Genomic DNA, 24,162 nt, shown 5'->3' with positions numbered 1-24,162 from the left:
TGCAGGTGTTGGTGTTACTATGTGGCTCCTACCACTGTCCTTCTAGATGGCAGCAGTCGTGGTTGGAATGTGTGACTTTTGAAGCCTTGGTGTGGTCCTTATGTGTCATTGAAGGAAGTCACATATTTAAATTGCTTTTATATTAATTGGTATGCATGGGTGAGAATATTAATTATACCCCCTCATACTTTCCTTGGCCCCTGATAGGTGTTGTCAATTGCCTAATTTCAACATGATTGATCCAGCGAGCTGCCTCTAGATGCTGACTGGGTCTGCTAACTTGTCTAATTGGGCCCAATTTCAGAAGCGTCTTGGACCTCCAGTTTATGATGCATATTTCAAGCACTCAATCCATTTCAAACCAGAAAATGGGTCTGAATTGCTTTCTTAGTATATCTTCAGATGTATTCTGAATGTCGCCATGGTGATACATTAATAATACGTTGCCAAATAAATTGACTTGTTATAATTATTTTTCCTGTGCCATGATTTTGTGATATCCCTTCGTCATACCTTTATCACATCATTGTCTTGTATCACTTTTAATAGCTCTTAATGATACATTAATTACCCACTTAAGGGCCTGAATTGGTGAGAGTGCAGAAAGTGGGAATGCAGCAGGATCTTCACTTGCCATCTTCCCACCTAATTAAATGCCGCTCCCATTCTCAAGGGCTTTGTTCTGCATAGTTGGAGTAGAAAACATTGACAATTATATCAATGAAATGACATGATATTTGCTTGAAAATAATTTTACAAATCATGCTTATTACACTTAAACAAATAGTATTCTCTGGAATTGTTCACTACCAGTGCATAAAGGATGTTGCAAAAAGGTACATTTCATCTGCTTTTTAATAGGATGAAAATCTAGCCCCATAATGTACGTCAAGGTAATCAAAATTGGTTTATTTCATTAGATTCGCTTCTATTCACCAATTTGTTTTGTGTCAAAACTGGAGCACCGTTCAGTATCCTTCTTCTACAGATTCCCCTGATTTCAATTTTGCAATAATCTAGAAAAGAAAGCAAACAGTGTATTCATTTATTTTAATACACAGCTTTAAAACGTATTGTGACTGTGACAGATTGGGATATGAATCCTGAGTCTAACTAATTATACAGCGGTGTAGAAGGGGAGATTATTGGCTTTACTGGCCATCGAAGTCCTCCCTGCCATGTCCTATCCTTGCCGGTGCCCGCCACCTGGTCCCTGTGAAACCCCAGACTCACCATGAAGTCTGCGAAGTATCACCTTTCTCAGGATCGGCTGTAGTCCTAGCATAAACCACCTATGGTGCTGCTGGGACCAGAGACTGACAGCAGATTGATTGATGGGGACAGAAGACCTGCCTTCTGCCAATTAACAATCCAATGACTCTTAAACATCTTTGCAGTAAATTGGTCAGTGACCTTGTGGGGATGGTCAGTGATGGTGGGGGGATGGCCTGGGGGATGGTCCTGGGGGATGGTCAGTGATGATAGGGAAGGTCAGTGACTGCTGTTTAGGGACATCTCAATCACTGGATTTGTTGGATAGCTTGAGTTAGGGAAAGCTCTCCTGCTCATTCTGGTTGAAAAAGAATGTTGAAAAAACACTTACACAGTTAGTGCAGAACAAGTTTCCTAAGGCTCACGAAACAGAGATAGGCAGCATTACGCCAGAAACACAGATAAAATCCTGGGCATGCAGGTCATTAAAATACTTAAGTCAGTGAATTGTATGTTGGAAATTAGTTAGTTGCCCACTCCTTGTTACATCTCCATTAAAACAGAAATGGAAGGGTTGAGGCAGATTGTGTCCAATTTTGTGATTTCTTACATTTTAACTTTGTATCTAACTCAAACCTCTCTGTTTTTGGGGATTTAAAATTACTGACTGCCTTTCTCAATGTTCTTAAAAAGGTCTCATTACCTGTTTCAGTCGAGCTATCTCTTTGGTCTCGGAGTTCTTCTGTGCATTATTTGTTATCAACTTAACACGAGATGCGTAACTGTTGAGATGAAATAAGTATATTGTTTAAATGTGAGCAACTTTTTATCCTACATTTTCAAATGAAGAATAATAAAAATTTGCAAACAACAATTCCTCCCAGGCGACTGAATGGCGCAGTATAGTGGGCTCAGCATGTTGCATGAAGAATTTCTGTGAGTTCCTAAGTTAACTGTGCTGATGTCAGCCAGTGCAAAATAGAGCAGAGCCCATGGACATCTTCACAGGGAAGAAAAAATAATGAATTCCTATGAACTTCTTCAGGGACTCAAGTGCTTCACTCATGTCTTTTAGGGAGGGGAATCTGCTGTCCTCACTCAGTCTGGTCTCCGTGTCTGTAGATCCATAGCAATGTGGTTGCTTTCCCTCTGAACTCGCCTAGTGAGACATTCAATTGTTTCAGAACAACAGTGCTTCAAAAAGGCAGCTCACCACCAACTTCTCATAGATAATTAGGAATGTGTCAAGTATTGCTGGCTTTGCCCATGTGCTGAGAATTAGTACATTAAATACATCTTCTAGTAATCAGATATGATTCTAGCAATTGGATATGAACCATGTAGAAGCAAGAAAATGTGATCCAGATGCCTCTTGAACGTTGTTATATAATCTGCTTCCACTACCTCCACCGATAGTGCATTCCAGACATTCACCATCCTGTGTGTGAAAAACTTGCCCCGTATATCTCTTTTAAACTTTCCCCCTCTCACATTCAACCTACACCCCCTAGTGATCACTAGTGAAGCAGGGAAGCAGTGTGTCTGTCAGGAATGATGTCTGGCATAGGAAATTAAATATGGGAAAAGTTACAAAAGTAAATAGAGTCTCGAAGAGTTAGAAGCAACTTGATTGGAACCTTTAAGATCCTGAGGGATATTGACAGAATGGATGTGGAGAGGGTGTTTCCTCCTGTGGGAGAATCTAGAATTTGTGTTTAAAAGTAAAGAGTTGCTCACTGAAAGTGGAGATGAGAAGAATACTTTTCTCTAGGAGGGTTGAGAGTTTCTGGAACTTTTCCTGAAAAGGCAGTGGTAGCAGTCTTTGAATTTTTTTTAAGGCAGATCTAGATTGTTCCCTTGTTAGTCAAGAATCTAAGAACAAAGAACAGTACAGCACAGGAACAGGCCAACACAGGTGCCTCTCTAATCTAGTATCTTCTTGCCTCTACATGGTCCACATCCCACTATTCCCTGTCTATTCATGTATTTATCCAGATACCTCTTGAATGTTGTTATAGAATCTATTTCCACCATCTCCTCCACCAGCGCATTCAAGGCATTCACCATCCTCCGTGTGGAAATCCTGTCCTTACATCTCTTTTAAACTTTCCCTCTCTCACTTTCAACCTATGCACCTGAGTAATTGGCTCTTCGAGCCTGGAAAAAACACTGACTATCTACTCTACCCAAGCCCGTCATAATCTTGTAAACCTCTGTCAGGTCTCCCCTCATCCTCCAACACTCCAGTGAAAATAATCCAAGTTTGTTCAATCTTTCTTCATAGTCCATAATCTCCAAACCAGGCAATATCCTGGTAAATCTCTTCTGCACCCTTTCCAATGCAGCAACATCCTTCTGGTAGTGTGGCAACCAGAATTGTACACAATAGTCCAAAATACAATCCAACGAAAGTCTGATATAGTTGCAACATAATTTTCCAATTCCTATACTTAACGCCGTGACCGATGTCATATGCCTTCTTGACCACCTTGTCACCTGAGTTGCCACCTTCAAGGAACTGTGGATATACATGCCTAGATCCCTCTGTATGCCAATATTTCTAAGGATTCTATCATTTACTGTGTACTTTCCTTCTGAGGTAAACCTTCCAAATTGCATCACCTCATTTGTCCAGGCTATATTCCATCTGCCATCTTTTGACCCAGGTCTCCAGCCAATATACATTCTGCTGTACCCTTTGACAATCCTCTTCACCATCTGATTCTACCCCAATTTTTGTATCAACTGCAAATTTACTAATCAGACCACCTACATTTTCCTCCAAATCATTTATATATATTACAAACAGAAGCCCCAGCACTGATCCTTGTGGAACACCGCTTATCACAGACCTCCAATTAGAAAAGCACCCTTCCACTGCTACTATCTGCTTTCTATGCCCAAGCTAGTTTTGTATCCATCTCACCAGCTCTTCTCAGATCCCATATGACTTCATCTTCTGTATCAGCCTGCTATGAGGAACCTTTTAAGTTTTTAAAGTTTATTTATTAGTATCACAAGTAGGCTTACATTAACACTGCAATGAAGTTACTATGAAAATCTCCTAGTTGCCACACTCTGGTGCCTGTTTGGGTACACTGAGGGAGAATTTAGCATGGCCACTACATCTAACCAGCATGCCTTGATCCTTATTGAAGGCTTAACTAAAGTCCAATGTATACAACATATACTGCCCTGTCCTGGTCAATTTTTCTTGTAACTTTCTCAAAGAATTCAATCATGTTTGTGAGACATGGCCTCCCTTTCATAAAATCATGCTGCCTATTGCTAATAAGTGGATGGTTATTGGGGATAGACAAAAAAATGAGGTTGAAGTTATAATCAGGTCAGCCATGATCTTACTGATTGGAGGAGTGGGCTCAAGGGACCATGTGACTTAATCCTGCTCTTATATGCTCATGTGTAAGAACTTTCTAAAAACACTGGAAACATCAATTCTCTTGTTAAGAACAAGGTATGATAACACTTGTTTGGTATGTTCAAAACTGAACCCCAATTACATTAATATGATTATATCCAATACATCTACAGACTATTTAAATTTGGGTTCATCCTTGAAGCACTTTAGAATATTAGTGTGGGCTTCGAGGATATTATCAATTTGCATGCCCTGCTGTTCAGATGAGCAGACTTTAAATTAATTAGGAATCTTATTCCCAGGTTTGTGAAACAATTAAAGTTAGTGCCGTCTGTTTATTACAATACAAAAAAACAGGTACATAGAGAATATACAAGTCAGGTTTCTATCTCTTTCGCCATCCTGTGGTGGGAGAGAGGGCAGCGTGTTAATTGTGGTTGCATTGCAGATGTTTTGTTAATGTACCTCACTTAAAAAAAGCATCTTTTGGATGTAGAAAGACAGGACCCAAGAGGGAATCAAATACATTGGACACTCTAGGATGGAAAAATGAAAAAGACTGGAAAGGTCAGGATGGGAAGGTGATAACATTGTGGAAAAGGAGGGTTCTGAATGAAGGAAAAGGAACAGCAAAACAGAAGGAAGTGGACCAAGTAAATTGGATGGAAGTGTGGCTACCAATGACAGAACTGGGGAATGGATGAAATCTGATATTAAATAAGCAGAGGGTGTCTGCAGAAACAAAGGTAGAAGACAACAAGTAAGGTAAGATGGGGTAGGGCATGGTCATAAGGACATTTAAAAACAAATACGAGTTTTGAATTTATCATTGTGTGACATAGAGAATGATGTGGAGATGCCGGTGTTGGACTGGGGTAAACACAGTAAAAAGTCTCACAACACCAGGTTAAAGTCCAACCAAACTGTTGTGAGACTTTTTACTGTGACATAGAGAATGACAGAGCTCGGTGAGAGCAGGATGATGTTTGCTTCAACTCTTTTAGCTTACTCTCAAATCAGTAACTATTTAGCATTCCTTTGCTTTGCCTTGCTACTCTGTAAACTTTTGGGAGAGGCTGAGTTTTTCAATTAAATCCTTTAATTAAGAGATTGAAACACACAGAAGGGCATTTAGTTGATAAAGAAAATCATGCTACTGAGAAAGGGAAGATTTTAAATTGGTCTTTATTTTGTTTAAAGTGCTATTATAAACATACAAATTTAAATTTCTGGGGAAAATGGTGTATGGATAAAACAAAAATATCAAAAAACATTTTTGAGTCTTGTAAATTGGTGATTAAATTTCACAATCACAGAGTGATTTATCTTCACTAATACAACGTTTACTGTGTGCATTCTGGGGAGACAACAATATAGTGGTAATTTCGCTGGACTAGCCATCCAGAAGCCCAGGCTAATGCACCGGGACATAGGTTCAAATCCCATCCCATAAAGGAATTTGTTTTCAGTTAATAAAATCTGGAATATAAAGTTAGTATCAGGAATGAAGCTATCACTGATTGTTATTAAAACACATTAAGGAAATAAATCTCCCAAACTTATCTACATATGACTCAAGACCCACAATGATTGATTCTCAACTGCCTTCTGAAACATTTAGTAAATGACTTCATTCAAGGGCAACTAGTAATAGGAGCAACTGCAGCCAGTGACATCCACATCCAATGAAAGAATAAAAAAAGTTACAACTTTAACATGAAAAATATCTGGCACTATACCACCTATAGTGGTAAAATTAGTTTTTAATGAAAAGTGCACCCCCACATACTGAATCCAATAAAAAAATTGATGGACTTCGTCATTTGAATGTTTTCAAAAATGAGGCACATGCTTATGTAAGTGAATGGGCAACATGAAATTTGTTCAGACAGCTGAATGAGTAAACCATGCAACTACAACTACCCACTCTGCTTATTGGCTGAATGCCTGTATGAAAACATGAGAAATCAAGCTTCACTGGTGCTGCTTAAAAGCACTCTGCATAAATCTGATTTACTCCAATGTGTATGTGACACTAATGGTCAAGTACAAGTCAAGTAAATATCCAGTTAAACATTGAATATCACATACATCAGAATTTTGATCCTTGTTTATTTGCTAGAGTAGCATACCACCACCCAGGCTGAAGTACTATTGCACGTGATGTATGCCTTAGGATCTGAGGGTACTATTGTATCATGAGCCTCAGTTTGGAATGGTAGATAGATTTTTATTTGTCCAAGTCTTAAAGGATAACAACACACTTTGTATACTTTGCACTACAGTTTTTTTTAGGTTGAATACTTACGTCAATGAGCTGATGCTTTCCTCAGTATTGCAATCCGCTGGGGAAATGTTCACAAACATGAGTGTCTTTGTATTCCCACCCAGTGAGTCCTGCATCAACAGTGTGAGTTTGTTGTTACGGTATGGGATGAAAGACTGTTCTGCTGAGAGGGCGGAGATAACATCACCCAATGAACTCAAAGATTTGTTGATTGAATTGGCTTCCTGTGATTTTCAAAAGATAAAGGTACACAGGCAAACATTCAATTAACAATTCCTGTACAATATTGTCTGCAATCATGGGAATGACAAGAACTTCCACCCTTAGTCATGTTGTATAAACTCGTGTAAAAGTTACACTTTGTTGAGTTAAGTGTAACTAGGTTTTAATGCCATAATAACTTTCAAACATTCTCAGTGAGCCTACAAAACTAACTTTATAATTGTGGAATATCAAATATCTCCGCAATAGTAATTAAACAATCTATATACAAAAATAGCTTTTAAAAGTTTATCATTATTTTAGCTTTCTAATCATTTATTTTTGCTATTTGATAAATTAGAAGTGCAATATTATAAATGCTCTCAACTTCCTAATTTGCTGTATGTGTGAATACATCAATCTGATTGACTGCCTACCCGCTGGCTATCAGGAAAAGGGAAATTTCTGTAACACCAATCACTCGATCTGTGTTAGCAGAGTTCTCTTGCTTCACTCCAAATCAGGGCCAATCTCTTTTTTCTTACTCACTAACTCCACCATTTTAAAACATCTTGAACTTGAGCTCCAGAAGATTGTCAGTTGAAAATATTTTGTCTCTTTTTTATTTTTGTACTTTTATTTTGCGATCACAAATTTTGAAGTGACTCGTAGTGTACATTATTAGCAGCTTTCAGCAAGAAATAACTTCAGTTGGAGTTGCCTTGAGCTGCATTGTTCCAAGTTGGGCTTTTCCTTATTATTACCTTATGATATGTTATTGTACCTCCCAGTAATGTATCAAGATGCTTTGTTACTTTTGGGACGCAATGATAACAGTCATAAAACCCCATTAAAGAACAATGTCATACATGACCAGCTGATGTATTTTTTGGAGTGGCTGAGGGAGGAAAGTTGGCTAGGGCTTTGGGAAAATTTCTTGATTCTTTTTCACATAATATCATGAAAGCTTTAACCTCTGTATGAAAGACACAAGCAATAATGATTTATGTCTCACGTAAAGAATGGCACCTTCAACAATGCAACACACCCTCTCCACTACAAAGTGAATTTAGAACTTGTAGATAATTTGTGGGAAGAATCTAATTCCATGACTTTCTGATTCAGAGATGAGAGTGCCATGAACTCAGCTAAGTTCCAAGTTAACGGACTGCAGTACCATACATTAGCATGCCAAACATGTACTGTACACATTGAAAATTTAAGAGGACCCTAACATTAAAACTGATGACAAATCAGGCAAAGTGCATTCCCCAAATTCCAATGTATATTTTTGAAGGATGAGGCTTTCTAAGTTGGAAAATTAATCACAAAATCATAGAAATTCACTGATATCCAGCTCACATTGTCTGTGCTAGAACATCTGAATATTTTATGACTGCATGAATCACATGATCATGTTTAATGATCCATAATGGATTAGATAAAGAAACAGGACAAGAATTCAGGTATTCTATAGGCTACCAAGAATATGCTCCAGTTATTATGTACCAATTTGGAAGAAATATCAATTTAAAAGTGAGAAAACTAATGAAAGTGTGGAGAAGAACGACCTTCAATTGTTCATCCTCTGCTCCAGTTTTTGATGCTCTCTCACTTCCTGCTAAATCGACCATATTGAGCTTTCCATAAGTTACAGTTCCATTAGTGAGATTGGTGCTTTTTATTGTCACTCCAACAATCAGGTGGGAACGTGAACTCTCAGTATTCATTTCTGAAAAAATATAGCTTTGAACGAGTGAACTGACATAAAATACATTTCATTTGCCAGCAGAATTCTCAATAACTAGTTTTGGACTATTTGTCATATCTAGGAATGTTATTTTTATAACCGTGTCTGTGTGGGTTTCCTCTGGGTGCACTGGTTTCCACCCACAGTCCAAAAATGTGTAGGTTGGTTTAATTGACCATGGTAAATTGATCCTAGTGTCAGAGGAATTAGCAGGGTAACTATGTGGGGTTATGGGAATAAAGCCTCGGAGGGATTGTGGTTGGTGCAGATTTGATAGGCCGAATGGCCTCTTTCTGCACTGTAGGGATTCTGTGATTGTATGATTGACATAAGAGATAGAAAACTGGTGCAGTGAGAGTGGAGGAGTAGGAATTTGGAGCAGAATCCATTCATGCCAAATTTCTGTTGCTTTCTGGCTCTGAGACAAATATTGATTGGGGTTCCTGAAAGGGGACTGCTTCTTCTGCTGGCACTTCCCCTTGTTGTGGTATCATAATGTTAGGAGGCAGACAGTCAGGATCATTCTACCCGTGACTGAACGTCACTTTAAAATCATATTGGCTCAATGAGCTGGTGCTTTAACAGCACTGGTATTGCCTGTCCTACTAATTAAATGGCCTTATTTGTAGAATTTGGAAGAAGGGCAAGGCAAGACCAAAAGAGGGATGTGCTCTTGTGCACAAGACCAAACTGGAAATTTCTAGCTTTGTCCTTTTATAAGAAGCTACTAATTTATATTGTACTCCCATAATCCAACAAGTGCCTATAGTTGTGTATTTTGAACTTTGTATCCCACTGTTTTGACAACTTCCCAGCCCCCGACTACTCCCTCTCATTCAGAACATGGAAATGAAAATCAGAGAGACTGTGAAACAGGATGCTAACACATCATTCCCATTTCCTCTCCAGTTTTGATGTTGCGTTTAAAAAAAAAATTCGCTAGCACTGCTTGTTGCCCTAAAGATGTCTTCTCTTTCTGAAGTAATAAGGGGATTCCTATTGAATTTTGTGGCTTGGCCACTCCTGACTTCTCTTTAGTGGCAGAGATACTAATGGGAACTAGCTCTGCTGAATGAAACCCAAACCAGGAAAATTGACTGGGTGCTGAACCTTCAGAGGGAATTCAGCAAAAAAACTTGTTCAAGCATCTAACTGGAGTTGCCGAAAAAATCTCTGCCAAACCTACTGCAAATGGTTGGGAGAATGCCAGAGGAAATTTTGGATTATCCAAAAATGTAAAAATGTAATGGCTGAAGTGCAATTTCTAAATCTAGTCTGGGGCATCTTACTAAGTAATAGTCAATCAAAATTTCTCCTTCACATTAGTTGCTGCCACCTTACTTCCTGTAGTAAAGAATGAAATTAGTTTTTCTGGAATAAACTTAAAAGATCTTTTTAACAACAGGAGGCGAGGATTAGAATTTTGCAAGTCTTTTTTGCTAAATGTGAAAACAAAAATCACAGTAAAGTGGGCTAATGACCAAAATATTGGGGACAAAATGGAATTAAGTTATAATACATTCTCTGTGATTTTCATCCTCACAAGTAATGCTACAGCATTTAGAACTATCTGGGATATTGCTATCCAAATTCCATTATGTAATGGATTTAATGCAATGCATATTTTAGATTTATGACAGATTTATTATTAACCTTCAACATGGTGAAATTTTCTTCCCTCTTCCCACCCCGTTCAATATAAATACAATATATAATTAGCAAATAGATGTTAAGCAGAGATAATATAATGAAATAAATAAGACGCATTGAAACTTTTGTATTAAAATCACATTGTATATCATACTAAGAGAAGTATATAAATAAAAAATTGCCTTATTTGCTAAATAAGTTGCTTTCAAACAGCACGTGGTATTCTTACTTGTGGCTACTGTGTGACGATTTTTGCAGCCCTGCTCAAACAATGTGCAGAGCATTTCAGAACTGGTAACCTCTTTTATTTCTGCTCCTTGGATGTATACAAATCCTTTTTTGTCCTTCCTGATTTCAAGCTTTGTGGTGGAACCTTCACAAGGATTGACAAAAAGGTCCAAAAGTTGATCATTATACAACTCCAGCATGTAAGCTGAGACCTGGATTAAATAAGATAATATAAGAACCAGTCAAAATTGCTAAAATAATGTACTGAGATGATTGTGACTCCATTTCAGAACAAGATAATTGACTGATAAAAGACTGAAGACTCCAGGCTAGCCGTAGGAGATATCTGTACCATTAGAGAAATAACTGATGCATACATATTGTAAATCTTTATAACTCTATCTGTTTCAATAATTTTTTGTTTCCACAAATTGACAATATTTCAAAATTGCCTCAATAATCAGGCTCCACACCAAACAGTATGCTGGGAAAATCTGAAAAGAAATCTTTCTACAATATTTTGATCATAAGTCCTGCTTGAAGACCCACTGGAGTTTAACCAAAAAAATGGACTCTATTGTTTGAAATTAAGTCACCTCAAATTATTTTGTGTGCTATTTTATGTTATTGCTCACCAGCCTATTTTAACTTGTGCACTATTGTGGATAGTAAATTCTAGGAGGAAAGTTGGGCTTAGCGTTTATTTTCATGCTGATTAAGCAAAAAAGCAACAAACTGCAGATGCTGGACATCTGAAACAAAAATAAAAAATGCTGCGAACATTCAGTAGGTGAATTAACACCACTAATATTGCTGAGGAAGTCTATCGCAAGTAGGGTAAGACTCCATGCACCTGTGAAAGCAGCGTGTGACAGCAGGTTAAATCTGTTTAGCTGGAGTTTATAAAGCTGTTGTTTTTTTTCTGTATTAGAATGTTTTTTCTTGTACCGCCAGGTTTTTCATACAAAAATGAGCTTCCAATTTTTGTACTTCTTTAACTAACCTTTTGCGCAATTCTCATTTTTGCTACAAAGAACTTCAAGGTAAAATGTCAAGTGCTCTAAATGCCGATACGGTCACAACAAGCATGTACCATCTCACTGGTTTATCAAAGTGCAGCCTGTTATTGACAGGACTCGTGTTGACATCACATTTCCACTGACCCTTACCTTGGCAAAACAAAATAACAAAAATAGTTAGGTTGCATAGTTAACAGTTGATAAAGAGCTTTGACTGGGATCTTTACATTGATGGGATGGCACAGTAGTTAGCACTGCTGCCTCACAGCACCAGGGACTCAGGTTCAATTCCAGCCTCAGGTCATTGTCTGTATGGAGTTTGCAAGTTCTCCCTGCGTCAGCCTGGGTTCCCTCTGGGTGCTCCAGTTTCCTCCCACAGTCCAAAGATGTGCAGGTTAGGTGGATTGGCGATGCTCAATTGCCCCTTAGTGTCAGTGAGTTTAGCAAGAGTAAATACATGGGATTACAGGGATAGGGCCTGAGTGGGATTGTGGTTTGTGTAGACTCAATGGGCTGAATGGTCTCCTTCTGCACTGTAGGGATTCTATGATTCATAAAGATTATGAATCAGTTTGTGTTTAGATAGTGTATGATTGCTGGGATAATATAAAGCACATCAGTGGCAAAGAGGCAAGGAGAAGTAAGAAACTTTAACAAACTATAGGCATTTTCTTAACACAGATGCTGCCAGAGGTGCTCAGTATTTTCAGAATCTTCTGTTTTTATTTCAGCCCCAAGGCCATGAATCAGCTGGCCCCGGAGTTGCCATTCAGTCCAAAGACATCTCCAGCTTTTTAATACTGAGCATCAGAACCTTATATATACAAGATCTGACTACTCCACAGTTGTCACCATGGTATATTTGAAATTTCAGATGAATAATAAAACATTCCAGGGTTGTGAACAAATTGAATTAATATTTTTTAATTATAATTCTAGATTGTTTTACCATCGCACCTTAAATGTAAATTTTGATTGGTTTTCATCAGTAATTTGAAATATTCTCTTGAATGCTCTGGGAATTATTCCTAGACTTGTAGGTGCCTTTTCTCCAATCATTGTGAATGTTTTTCCAGAGCCCGTCTGGCCATATGCAAAGATACACACATTGTAGCCGTCGATAGCTGATTGGATTAGCCTGTTAGTATGAAATACATTAATTATTGATTTAGTTGTTATAAACCATTTGGAATAAAGGACTGACATTTTACTGAGAAAACTACATTTTAAATGGTACAGCACAGTCCTATTTTAGTCCAATGCATAAGGAAAATGTTTGTGCTATCTGATTCTTTGTGTGATGACTTGCTGCTATATCCTAAAGAGAATGTTAAAACTTCATTTACTCAGCAAACCAAATTAAGATCAGCAGCTCTCCAATTTATCCTCATAATTGAACTTTCTCATCCCTGGGACAATTCTTGTAAGTAGTTAGCTAGTATGTCTCAGTGGACAAATGATGAATAGTACCATGGTCATCATCCACTTGTCTTTGCGCTACTCATCTATCTAGATGCAGCCACACAGTTGACCTTTGATCAGGTCCCTCACACCTACACACTGTCATGGCAAAACATTGTGACTAAGAGGGAGTAGACCAGTAGGAGTTGCAAGCAGTCATGGAGCACAACATACTATCTTGGACTGACAGCCATAACTCCCATGGCAGCAAGCATTTGCACAAAGCCATTTCTTCTACCACATTAACAGTACACATTGATGATATGCTGAAATTAGTTAGTACATGTAAGTTCAAAAAATGAGTGCTTTGTAAGATGCTGTTGTTACTAATGTGATTTCTGCTCTTACCCCTCTGCAGAGATGGAAGGTGGAGCTGTATAAGTTATTGCTATGCTGTGGTGAAGGCTGGCAGCTTGGATGTGCAGCTGAAAGGGAGTGAAATGTTAGACAGGGGCTGCACCTTCTGACAGGTTGAAGATCATCTGTCATGCAGCGAAAGCATTCTCTGAACTTTAAACAACAATCACTCAATATCCATGATTGGGGTTCTTCAGACCAACTGGTCAAAAAAAACTTTTCAGTTTCACTGAAGAAACACTTCCCACGGTGTTCTCACCTCGGAGATACTAACCATTTGTTGACAGGTTGGATGGCATGTTTCACAGTTGGAAAGATCAGAATTGATCATTTAATTAGTTCATAATTGTCTCTTTAATGACTTCAACACTTCTTAATTATTTACTAGACAAATCCAAGGGGTTCCCGGCCCAACTTTGGTCCCAGCTTGCCTTCAACCTCATCCCGAGGAATGCTAGCAGAGGGTAAAATCACATCATTATTTTCTGGGACTTCCTCACTCTGTCCACTCCTGAACCCATCTCCAACAGCCTGGGAAAATTCTGCCCAGGATTAGTTTTAAATTTATAATCTGTTAGGAAAAGTTTGTATTCCCTGATTCTGCTGTTCTTGAAAAGATGAGATAGTTTATCATGGACTACATTGGAATGCTAAAAACAGCAATCATATCATTTCCCAACCATCCCTTTCCCAGGAAAAAAAATGACTTATGTAATCACTTGCCATAATCCATTCTTTTTTTCCTCAATCATTCTGCTTGTTCTCTTTTGTATCCTCTGAAACTGTTGTGATATCCTTTTTGTACTATGGAGACCAGAGCTGTGTACAATTTTCTAAATTCGTAGTCTATCAATGATTTATGAAGAAGCAGATTTAACTTAGTTTTTCAAAATTGAGCTTTTATACATCTCAAAATTTGGCCTTCTTTATTCACTGCTACCAAACATTATTGTAATATCTTCAATTGATTACCATTTAGAATCTTCAGATCTTTTTCTTTTTCCATCCACATTAATTTATTTCTATGTAAGTAATACTCTCTTCCTGTATTTTTTGTCTCCAACTGAAGCACCTCTGCATGATTGTCATCTGAGATCTGGCTGTACCCCAAGTCTATTCAAATCTTCCTGCAACTTATCCTGTTCAGCTTTGCAGCCTAGCACATTCATTATAGTTATAAATGTTACCACTGCACTTGTGACTCCTAGCTCCAGATCAATTATGAAGACATTGAACAAAATAACCCCAAAACAGACCTCCATGGACCCCATTGTAACATTCTCCCAGGTTGCTGCCTCAAATTCTTTTTGATTTGATTTATTATTGTCACATGTAATGACATACAGTGAAAAGTATTGTTTCTTGCATGCTATACAGACAAAGCAAACCATTCATAGAGAAGGAAACAAGAGAGTGCAGAATGTAGTGTTAGAGTCATAGCTAGGATGAAGAGAAAGACCTACTTAATGCAAATAGGATTTGCTCAGCTGTAAGTTAAGCTGAATTTCTCAACCAATATGGAAATTCTCATAGGTGCTGCAAGTGCCAGAAATCTTTTAGCTGACTTGTATTTTGCTGAACTTAGCTATGTTGTGTTATTATAATAATATATACGCCAATCGCTCATAAGAGATTGGGTAAACACGCTGTGGGTTCATGTAAGCGTAGACATGAAACAGTTATACATATGTGTAAAGCTTTAAGGCAGCAAAGTTGTGTGTGTGCTCTGCTCAAATCAGAAATGAGACTAAGACAGGATCGCATGATAATCTTCCTCTATTTTGCTTCATCAATGCACCATAGTTAATACTTCAGTAGATAAACTAGTGAAAGACTATATTGCTCCATTCTGCTTGCTATTATCTCTCAAAGAGAGCATCTTAAACAACGGTCTAATTCTCAAATACCTAGCAGGTTATTTGTATGGTAAGACTAAATATTGATGGCTTATTGAAAACATTTTGGCTATGATTTGATATTATAGGTTAAAGAATGCATTAATCCAATACTTCTGTAGTTTGAATTGAATTATATGCAAAAATGACAAGATGGTCTCTTAATTTAACAAACATTCAGAAAGTAAATGTCTGTGACCTTTGTGTGATGATATTTTCTAACAGTATCAGAAGGCGACACTGTAATTCCTCAGATCTACACTGGGAAAACTAAGACATCATGGAGTTATTAATTGAAATCATTGATAACAATAAAATTACTTTTAATCTGAGGCAAAACCAAAGGTTTAGAAATGTTATGTTTGACACTAGGCACTAACTGCTCCCTGCGATTCTGGCTAATTGATAATCATTAAAACCAACCTGTTTGTGTCTTTGAAGATTTCTTCCTGTGATGTGGAACAGTTGAAAACTTGATCAAATTGGAACTCTTTCACACCACGACTACTTTTGATGGTAACTGTATATTCGTCAGGAGAATGGACAACATGCCGACTTTCGTGAGCTAGCTCTAATTTACTCAAAGGCCGTATACGACAGAAAACACGGACTTTTCCTATATAATACAAAGATGATAGGTGTTAGCACAATTCGCTGTGGTGACGTTAGGTACAAAGTTTTTGCAACTCCAATGGAAATCCTTTTCCTGCATATAGTTACTTACTACATTTTTCAGATGAAGGTCATCAAAATAATCATCTGTAATGATCTCTGTACATTTATTATAGGACCTGTAATACCTGTTGGCACTGCAGCTGTCCAGATAATTAAATAATGCTGCAAAGTTTTTTTTAGAGGAGAATTCAGATACCTTTAAGTCAGAGAGCTGTGTTGTGTGTTCTAGACCTCGGTGGAACAGCATCAGTGATCTATTACTCGAATGATTTAGATAAATATGTTTAAAGAATTTCCCACACAATGCAGCAGATATTTGAAACAGACTGGGCAACATCAATTGAAGCTGAGATTGTAAACAACAGGCTTGTATAAGATTTATAGCTTTGGACTTAAATGATTCAAGTATAAGGACAACTGCTACTGAGGAAGGAGGAAATAACAGACTCAAAAACTTGCTAACCCTCTGTACTGACGTAACTATGACAGAGTAAGAGGTGTGACCTGCTGTGTTGGAAATAATTGATTTAGTCAGAAGTCCACAGGTTGGATAACACCAGTATTGGCACACCTGAGGCTCCAGAATGGGTTTCTCCACAAGCAAACAATTTACTATCGCCTGGATTTCTGAAGAAATCAGGAATTAAAACTGAAAATTTCTGAGAGGCCTTTACATTGTGGGCATTCTACACTGTGATCTTGCTCATTATTTTTTTAATTGAATGAGGGTATCCTGGACAAGAAGGGAAAGTATGAAACTATGTCATGATTATCAAAGTCTTTTCTGGTCACCAATGAATGAATAAATGGCATAAAAATATATATACAGTACAAATTAGTTAAAAGTAAATAAGAGGTACCTTGTACAAAGGTTAATGAATGATCATAGATGTCATAAGCTAGGAGAGCAAAATGTTTATAACTGCTTCTTAAACTCAAAAGTATTTTTAAATATAAATCTAAATTTTTTTTATATTCTGTCTTTGCTCAGTTTGGATGTTGACTGAAACCCTCAATGTAAGTACCAATAGCCACTTTGCTGATAAGCAATGACGCTGACACTGATTGATTAACAGCTGTGACATATGAATATGTAAATATATGAAGTAATAAAGTTTGGTAACAGAAATTATAGATGATCATTATATACGCACATTAAACAGTACCTCATTCAGGATATATACTTCAGGAAATAAGACGATAAATCATGCGCACTTGACCAAGTCAGGCTAAACTAATACTTTTTTTAACATGTTTTTCCTTTTTATTCTGCAGGAAGGAATGTTAATTCCAAACAAACTGAGAGGGTTATGAAGTCTGACATGACTGTGCATTCTACACATGACATTTATACACACCTTTCAAATCCTCCACCATATTGTAGTACTTCTTTCTTAGAGCTCTCTCGGTGTTAAAATTCTTTGCCAGATTCTTATTTTCCAATGTCAGATGTTCTAACTGCACAGGAACAAAAAATACTGCATGATGGTAAAAGGGTCTTCAATGCTCCTAATAAAAGTAGAAGTATTTGTTTTAAAGAAATCTTTACGCATTCATCTCAGTTTCTGGTGATGATAACAAAGGGATCAATTTTCTTGATTGGTGCTGGGAAAACCTTATATCTTTTGAAAAATTCTTTCATGGGGTGTGAGCTCCACTGGCTAACCCAGCATTTGTTTTATATCCCTAATTATCTTTGAGAAGGTGGTGATGAACTGCCTTCTTGAACTGCAGCAATCCATGTGCTATAGGTACACCTTAAGCGCTGTTGGGGAAAGAGTACCAGGATTTTGACCCAGTGACAGTGAAGGAATAGGGATATATTTTCAAGTCAGAGTAGCTTAGAGCGGAACTTGCAGATGGTGGTGTTCCTATGCATCAGCTGCCCTTCTCCTTTTTGGTGGAATGGTAGTGGGTTGGTAAGGCATTGAGACTTGTTGAGTTTGCTGCAGAGCATCGTATGGATGGTACACACTATTGTCATTGTGCACCAACAGTGGATGTTTAAGGTGGTAGATGGAGTACCAATAGGTGGGCTGCTTTGTCCTGGATGGTGTTAAGCCTTGTGAATGTTGTTGGAGCTACAGTCATCCAGACAAGTGGAGAATATTCCATTACACTCCTGTCTTGTGCCTTGTGGACAGGTTTTGGGGAATCAGGAGGTGAGTTACTCTGCAGAGTTCCCTGCCTCTGACCTGCTCTTGTAGCCATAGCCTTTATAAAGCTGGTACAGTTGAGTTTCTGGTGAATGGTAACCCCCAGAAAGTTGGAGCATTCAGCAATGGTAATGCCATTGAAAGACAAGGGGAGATGGTTGGATTCTCTCATGTTGAAGATGGTCATTGCCTGGCATTTGTGTGACACGAATGTTATTTGCCATTTATTAACCCAAGCCTGAATGTTGTTCAGGTCTTGCTACATTTGAATAAGGACAGCTTCAGTATCTGAGGAACCACAATGGTGCTGAACACTGGGAATCTTGTACAATCATGAGTGAACATCCACATTTATGATATTATGATAAAGGGAAGATCATTGATGAAGCAGCTGAAGATGGTTGGGCCTAGGACACTACCCTGCTGAACTCCTACTTGATCCCTCGGCATGGGGTTAATTTACCTCAAACAAACAAAGTTATGGTAAGTTTGGCTCCAAACAGTGGAGAACTTTCCTCCTGATCCCCACTGATTTCAGCTTTGCTGGGTCAGCACACTCAGTTAAATCCTGTGCTGATGACCTCATTTTTTGAATTCAGCTTTTTTGTCCATGTTTGAACTGAGGCTGTAATGAAATCAGGAGGTAAGTGATCCTGGCAGAACCCAACTAATGGTCAGAAAGCTGAATAAGTTCCATTTGACAGCAGTGTTGACAACACCTTCCAGCCGTTTGCTGATTTTCTGCACCTCCATCGCCCACCAGGATGCTCTAGGGGCTCTCAGCTTCTTCCTTGAACAGATGCTCAACCAATCCCCAGCCACCATCACCCTCCTCCAGCTGGCTGAGTTTGTTCTCACTCTGAATCACATCTCCTTCAACTGCATCCACTTCCTCCAAATAAAAGGTTTTGCTCAGGGTACCTGCACGCATTCCACTTGTGCCTGCCTTTCAGTGGGATATATGGAACATCCATGCTGCCTCCCTCATTGCTTTTTCTGCTACATTGATGACTGTATCGGTGCACCCTCTTGCTCCAGCCATGAACTGGAAAACTTCATTGGCTTTGTTTCTAATTTCCACCTCTCTCACCTTCACTTGTTCATCTCAGACTCTTCCCTTCCTTGACTTCTGTGTTGACTGGAGATATGCCATTTACTAATGTTCACTACAAACCCATGGACTCTGGCATCCACCTTGAATACAATTTTTCACATCCAGTCTTCATTCTCTAGTTTCTCTGTCTCTGTTACACCTGTCCTGATGATGCGACAGTGCTTATGATGCATCTTCCTTTTTCCATAACCAAGACTTCCCACCCAGTGTGGTTGACAGGTCCTCCACCATGCCCAACCTATTTCATACATTCGTGCTATCAACTCTTGTCCTCCCTCCCAGTGCCATGATAGGATCCTCCTTCCCTCTCACCAGCCCTGTATTTAGTGGATCATCATTCACCATTTCCATCAGCTTCACTGTCATGTCACCATGAAACACACCTTCCCTTGCCCTCTACTTTCAGTATTCCCAAGTGATCATTCCCTCCATGATAACCTAGCCCTTTCCTTAGTCACCCCTAACAATCTCTCCTTTCCCTACGCTACATTTCAGTGCGACCGTAGGAGATGCCAAACCTGTACATTTACTTCCTCCCTCCTCACTGTCTGGTGTAAAGTCAAAGGTGGCTTCAAGCAATAATTGATTTATTAACTATATTTACAAAACAAGGGTCTGACAGAACAAGAATATACATTAACTCACTTCCCTGGCTCCAATTGTCCCAGGATACGTGCCCTTACTCCCAATTGGCACAGCTTCCTGTGCTGCCTCCCTTTAGGGACAGGCCCGATCACACTGCCCTGAAAGGATCGCCTCCTTAAAGCTGGCACATTACTATGCCATCCATAGACAAAACACTTTTTCCAGGTGAAACAATGATTTATCACACTTCTTTCAATTTAGTAGTGTCTATTCACTGCTCATAATGTGATCTCCTCCATATTTGGAAGAACAATAGCAAATTGGCTGACCACTTTGTGGAACACCACCATTCAGAATTCAGACGCTAAGCTTCTAATTCTAGTCTTTTTAACTCTCCAACTTACACCCATGTTGCCCTTTCTGGCCATGGCTTGCTACAATGGTTCTAGTTAAGTTCGATGGAAGCTTGATGAATTGCAGCTTATCTTTCATCTTGGGACTCAACAAACTTCTATAGTCAACTTTTAGTTCAAAAACTTAAGATCATAATTTTTGCTTCCATCTTGCTCTATGGCCATAATTTTAAGTTGCTCAGGTGGGCACGTGCCCAACGTAGAAGCATGTGAAGTATAAAGTTTAAAAATTAAAGTTTATTTATCAGTGTCACGAGTAGGTTTACATTAACACGGCAATGAAATTACTGTGCAAATCCCCTGGTCGTCACACTCCACGCCTGTTTGGGTAAACTGAGGAAAAATTTGGTATGGCCAATGTACCTAACCAGCATATCTTTTGAACAGTGGGAAGAAATTGGAGCACGCAGGGAAAACCCATACAAACATGGAGAATGGGCAGACTCTGCACAAATAATGACCCAAGCCAGGATTCAAACCCAGATCCCTGGTACAGTGTGGCAACAGTGCTAACCATTGCACCATCATAGAACCATAGAAAAGATACTGCATCCTGTCCAAGCCTAACCAAAGACAATAAGGTGCCCTTCCCTGAGAGAAGGCATGGGTGTGCGTGCCAATGTCATCGGGCACTCATGTAATATTTTACTTGGGGAGCAGGTGCGATAGAAGCATACCCGCTGACAATCAAGCAGAGAATGTAGTCTATGAAGGGGCAAATGGAACACAATTTTACATTGCCCATCTGCTTTTACGATTGGTAGGCAAGCTGATTGGCCAGGTGGTCTTTATGTTTAAGCTGCCCCCTGGGACTCAGGGCAGGACGAAGTGCCCGGGCTAAGATAAACTTTGAAAAGATATCTGGGGATTGAAGTTTGTGTATGATTATGCCGTCGAGACACTCATGGCATAGCTTCAACATGAGGAAACTCGTGGGAGGTCGGGTGCTAGCGCCCTGCTGGTGGTAGCATATGGGGTCCATGTGGCATGGGGACAGGTGGCTGAAAGGGGGAGTGGTGAGAGAGGGCAAGAAGTTTTTACCCTGGCAGAATGGAGGAGATTATGTGTTGGCACTCACCAGGGCAGCCACCTTCTCCCAGGCAGGGTATTTATTTACAAAACAAGAGTCAAGCAGATGGCTGGGGGTCCCCTCCGCTTCACAGAGGGGGAGCTTCTTCAAAGCCATCCCCCTGGCTGGACTGTGAGCAATTGCTGTGGAATAGTTTATATGCAGCGCCCCCTTGATAGAACTGCTCCGATGACTCCTAGGACGGACAAATCAGACAGCTTAGCCTGAGGTGCAGGGGACTGCATGTGGGGAATTGTTTTTTGAAAGTGCCTAAAAATTGAGGTCCAGATTGTACTGATGGTGACTGTTGGAATCACATCCATTTTCATGCCAAAAATGACACAACTTAGTTTTGGGAAAACTTGACCTATTAACTGTTCCTCTTCACAGATGTAACTTGACCTATTGAATTTTTCCAGAACTTATTGTTTTTATTTCTGATTGCCAGTATCTGCAGCATTTGTCTTTTTTATTGGTTCAATCAATTTCTCTCATTGTTGCTTTATTTTGTTCAAGTTCGCTGTTTTCAGGTGATATACCTGATATCTGCTCCTTGGTATTTGTGAATCCCAGATCATATGAAAATAGATCAATTATTGGACACTATCCACTGATAGTCAAAACTTCACTTGTTTTTCATGTCTTTGGAACATTTTTGAATACCAGCTCGATATGTTTACTGCCTCTCGAGCTTTTTCTGGTACATCATAATGAAACAGCTGTGTGTTAACTCTAAACCACATGGACTTTGTCTATTTACGTTTGCTTAATTAAAGTTGCTCTGCAAAATAACTTCCTTCTTCTCAAATATCCTTTATATCTTTTCAGAAATAAATACTCTTTTTCTATTATGTTGATGTGCGGGGTGTAAAATGTACCCCTAGGGCCAGAATTTCATGTTAGAGGTAGAAGTCGGGTGATGGGACTAATCCCGTATCTTGTTCCCATCACTGCATTGAGACTGCCTGGGGACTGAATTTTCTGGGTTTTCAAGCCCCAAGTGGCCTGGAAATAGCCTATCTACAAAATGTGGAAATGGAGGTGCAGGAATCCAAAGTGAACAGGTTAAAAGGGACACTGTTGCTCCCAAAAAATCCCTGCCCTATTCTTCCAATGTGACCAGCAGTTCATCTATACATAGTTGAGCCTTCTGAAACACATAAAACCTGCCCCCCTCTCAATTTCATACTTAGCATCTCACCCCTTTACCCATTACCCAATTCATAAACTCACTAACCCTATTCTAATTGTTGGAAGCTGTTGATAGCCCATAAAACTCTTCAAGTAAACAAACTCTTCAAACCGGCTGTGCAAACAGAGTCAGGCACTTGTAAAATGATTACGCAATAGGATTCTGGCCAGAAGCATATGACTACAGCTACACGCTACAACATTTCATGGTGGACTCTAAAGGAGGCAGAACCATTTTACGTAACTTTTAAACTCTTCCTGCCTCCAATCCATGACTCACACCTCCATGCAGCTGGTGTAAAACTTGACAGCTGTTAAAGTCTGGTCCATTAAATTTTAAAAAAAAGCAGATGTGCACTCTTAATGAATCCACAATATTGTTAGTTGCCTTCTTATTAGTAGCAGGTGAGTTTGGGGTATGCCTAGTTGTAAAAATGTCCGAGGATGGAAACAAAGGTGCGACCTTAGGGTGCACCTCAGCAGCCATTTTGTTCTGTTCTCTTCTCCATTTGGTCCAAAGTGGGACCATGAAAATTTGGACTCTAGTGTTAGGTTTGTCAAGTTTGCGTCAAAAATACCTAATAAGAGTATCTAAAATATGAACTACAACATGCGACCCTGCCCCACCTTAGCAATCAGACATCAGAGGTGTCTCTTCATTAGATCGTTCTGTTTTCACAAAATGAAGTTTCTAATATTATGGCTTTGGGAATGACAAATATTTGGTAGAACATATAATGCATCATGTAATGAACCTGCACTCCATCCCATGGATAATAACTATTCAAATTAAAAGCTTATTCACAACCAGCCTCATTTTGAACACTTACTAAAGGATATAAAGTTGTCAACATTTTATATCTTTTTTTAAGGATATTATGTTTTCAAAAACCATAATTATAAGATGAGCACTAAGAAATCTGTCTTATTTATAGTATTGAAGTACAGATATTATCAAAATGCTCAAGTGAGCGTATGCTTACCAACCTCAACCTGCAGCCTCTCCAGTTTATTAGCAGCACTTGCCCATCCTGCTGACACTGAGCTTTGTTCACCTGATGTCCTTTGATCCAATTCGTCCCTCAGCCTCTAAGCCCAGTAAACAAAATTGTAGAAAAATTGTGTTGCAAAATGTAACTACAAACAAACATTAGATCTGAAGTGAGAATCTAGAACTGAATGAGCAGAAAGCTCCCCCAACTAAATATTAGGAAAACAGAAGTCACACCTTCCATTCCCTAGACACCAACTCTATTCCGTTGCCCAGCAACAGTCTGAGGCCCACTCCAGCAGTAATCTAGTTCCATTGCTACACTGTAAAGTTGCCCAACTCTGCCCCTGCCTCAGCTCATCTACTGCAAAAATGTCATCCATGCCTTACACCTAGACTTGTCCATTCCACAGTTTAACTTCAATCACTTGAGGTCATTCAAAACTCTACTGCCTGTGTCCTAACTTGCACCAAATCCTATTCATCCATCGCTCCTGTGCTCAGACATTTACTGCCCCCCGGTTAATGC

The 24,162-nt window shown here is 39.0% G+C and overlaps 1 protein-coding gene across 1 annotated transcript; it reads right to left on the bottom strand.

Annotated features, from left to right (window-relative positions):
• Positions 1-883: 883 nt before the first annotated feature.
• kifl (kinesin family-like) lies at positions 884-23,636 on the bottom strand. The gene is made up of 9 exons (XM_080189684.1): positions 23,626-23,636; positions 17,473-17,572; positions 15,863-16,055; positions 12,684-12,864; positions 10,709-10,919; positions 8,651-8,811; positions 6,900-7,102; positions 1,916-1,994; positions 884-1,016 (listed from the first exon to the last, which is right to left on the bottom strand). Exons 2-9 carry the CDS (start codon positions 17,489-17,491, stop codon positions 969-971), a joined length of 1,095 nt encoding a protein of 364 aa, XP_080045810.1. The 5' UTR covers positions 17,492-17,572; positions 23,626-23,636; the 3' UTR covers positions 884-968.
• Between the last annotated feature and the right edge of the window lie 526 nt (positions 23,637-24,162).

The sequence above is a fragment of the Carcharhinus amblyrhynchos genome, chromosome 5 (assembly GCF_965287045.1).
Source record: "Carcharhinus amblyrhynchos chromosome 5, sCarAmb.v2.hapA, whole genome shotgun sequence".
NCBI lineage: Eukaryota > Metazoa > Chordata > Chondrichthyes > Carcharhiniformes > Carcharhinidae > Carcharhinus > Carcharhinus amblyrhynchos.
Note: the sequence above shows the minus strand (reverse complement) of the source record. Positions and strands in the feature narration are given on the sequence as shown.

Coding starts and splice junctions, on each gene's coding strand:
- kifl (XM_080189684.1), bottom strand. Junction 8,812..10,708: donor TCGTCACACAGTAGCCACAA/GTAAGAATACCA, acceptor ATATTTTTTCAG/AAATGAATACTGAGAGTTCA. Junction 1,017..1,915: donor AGATAGCTCGACTGAAACAG/GTAATGAGACCT, acceptor TTTCTTTTCTAG/ATTATTGCAAAATTGAAATC.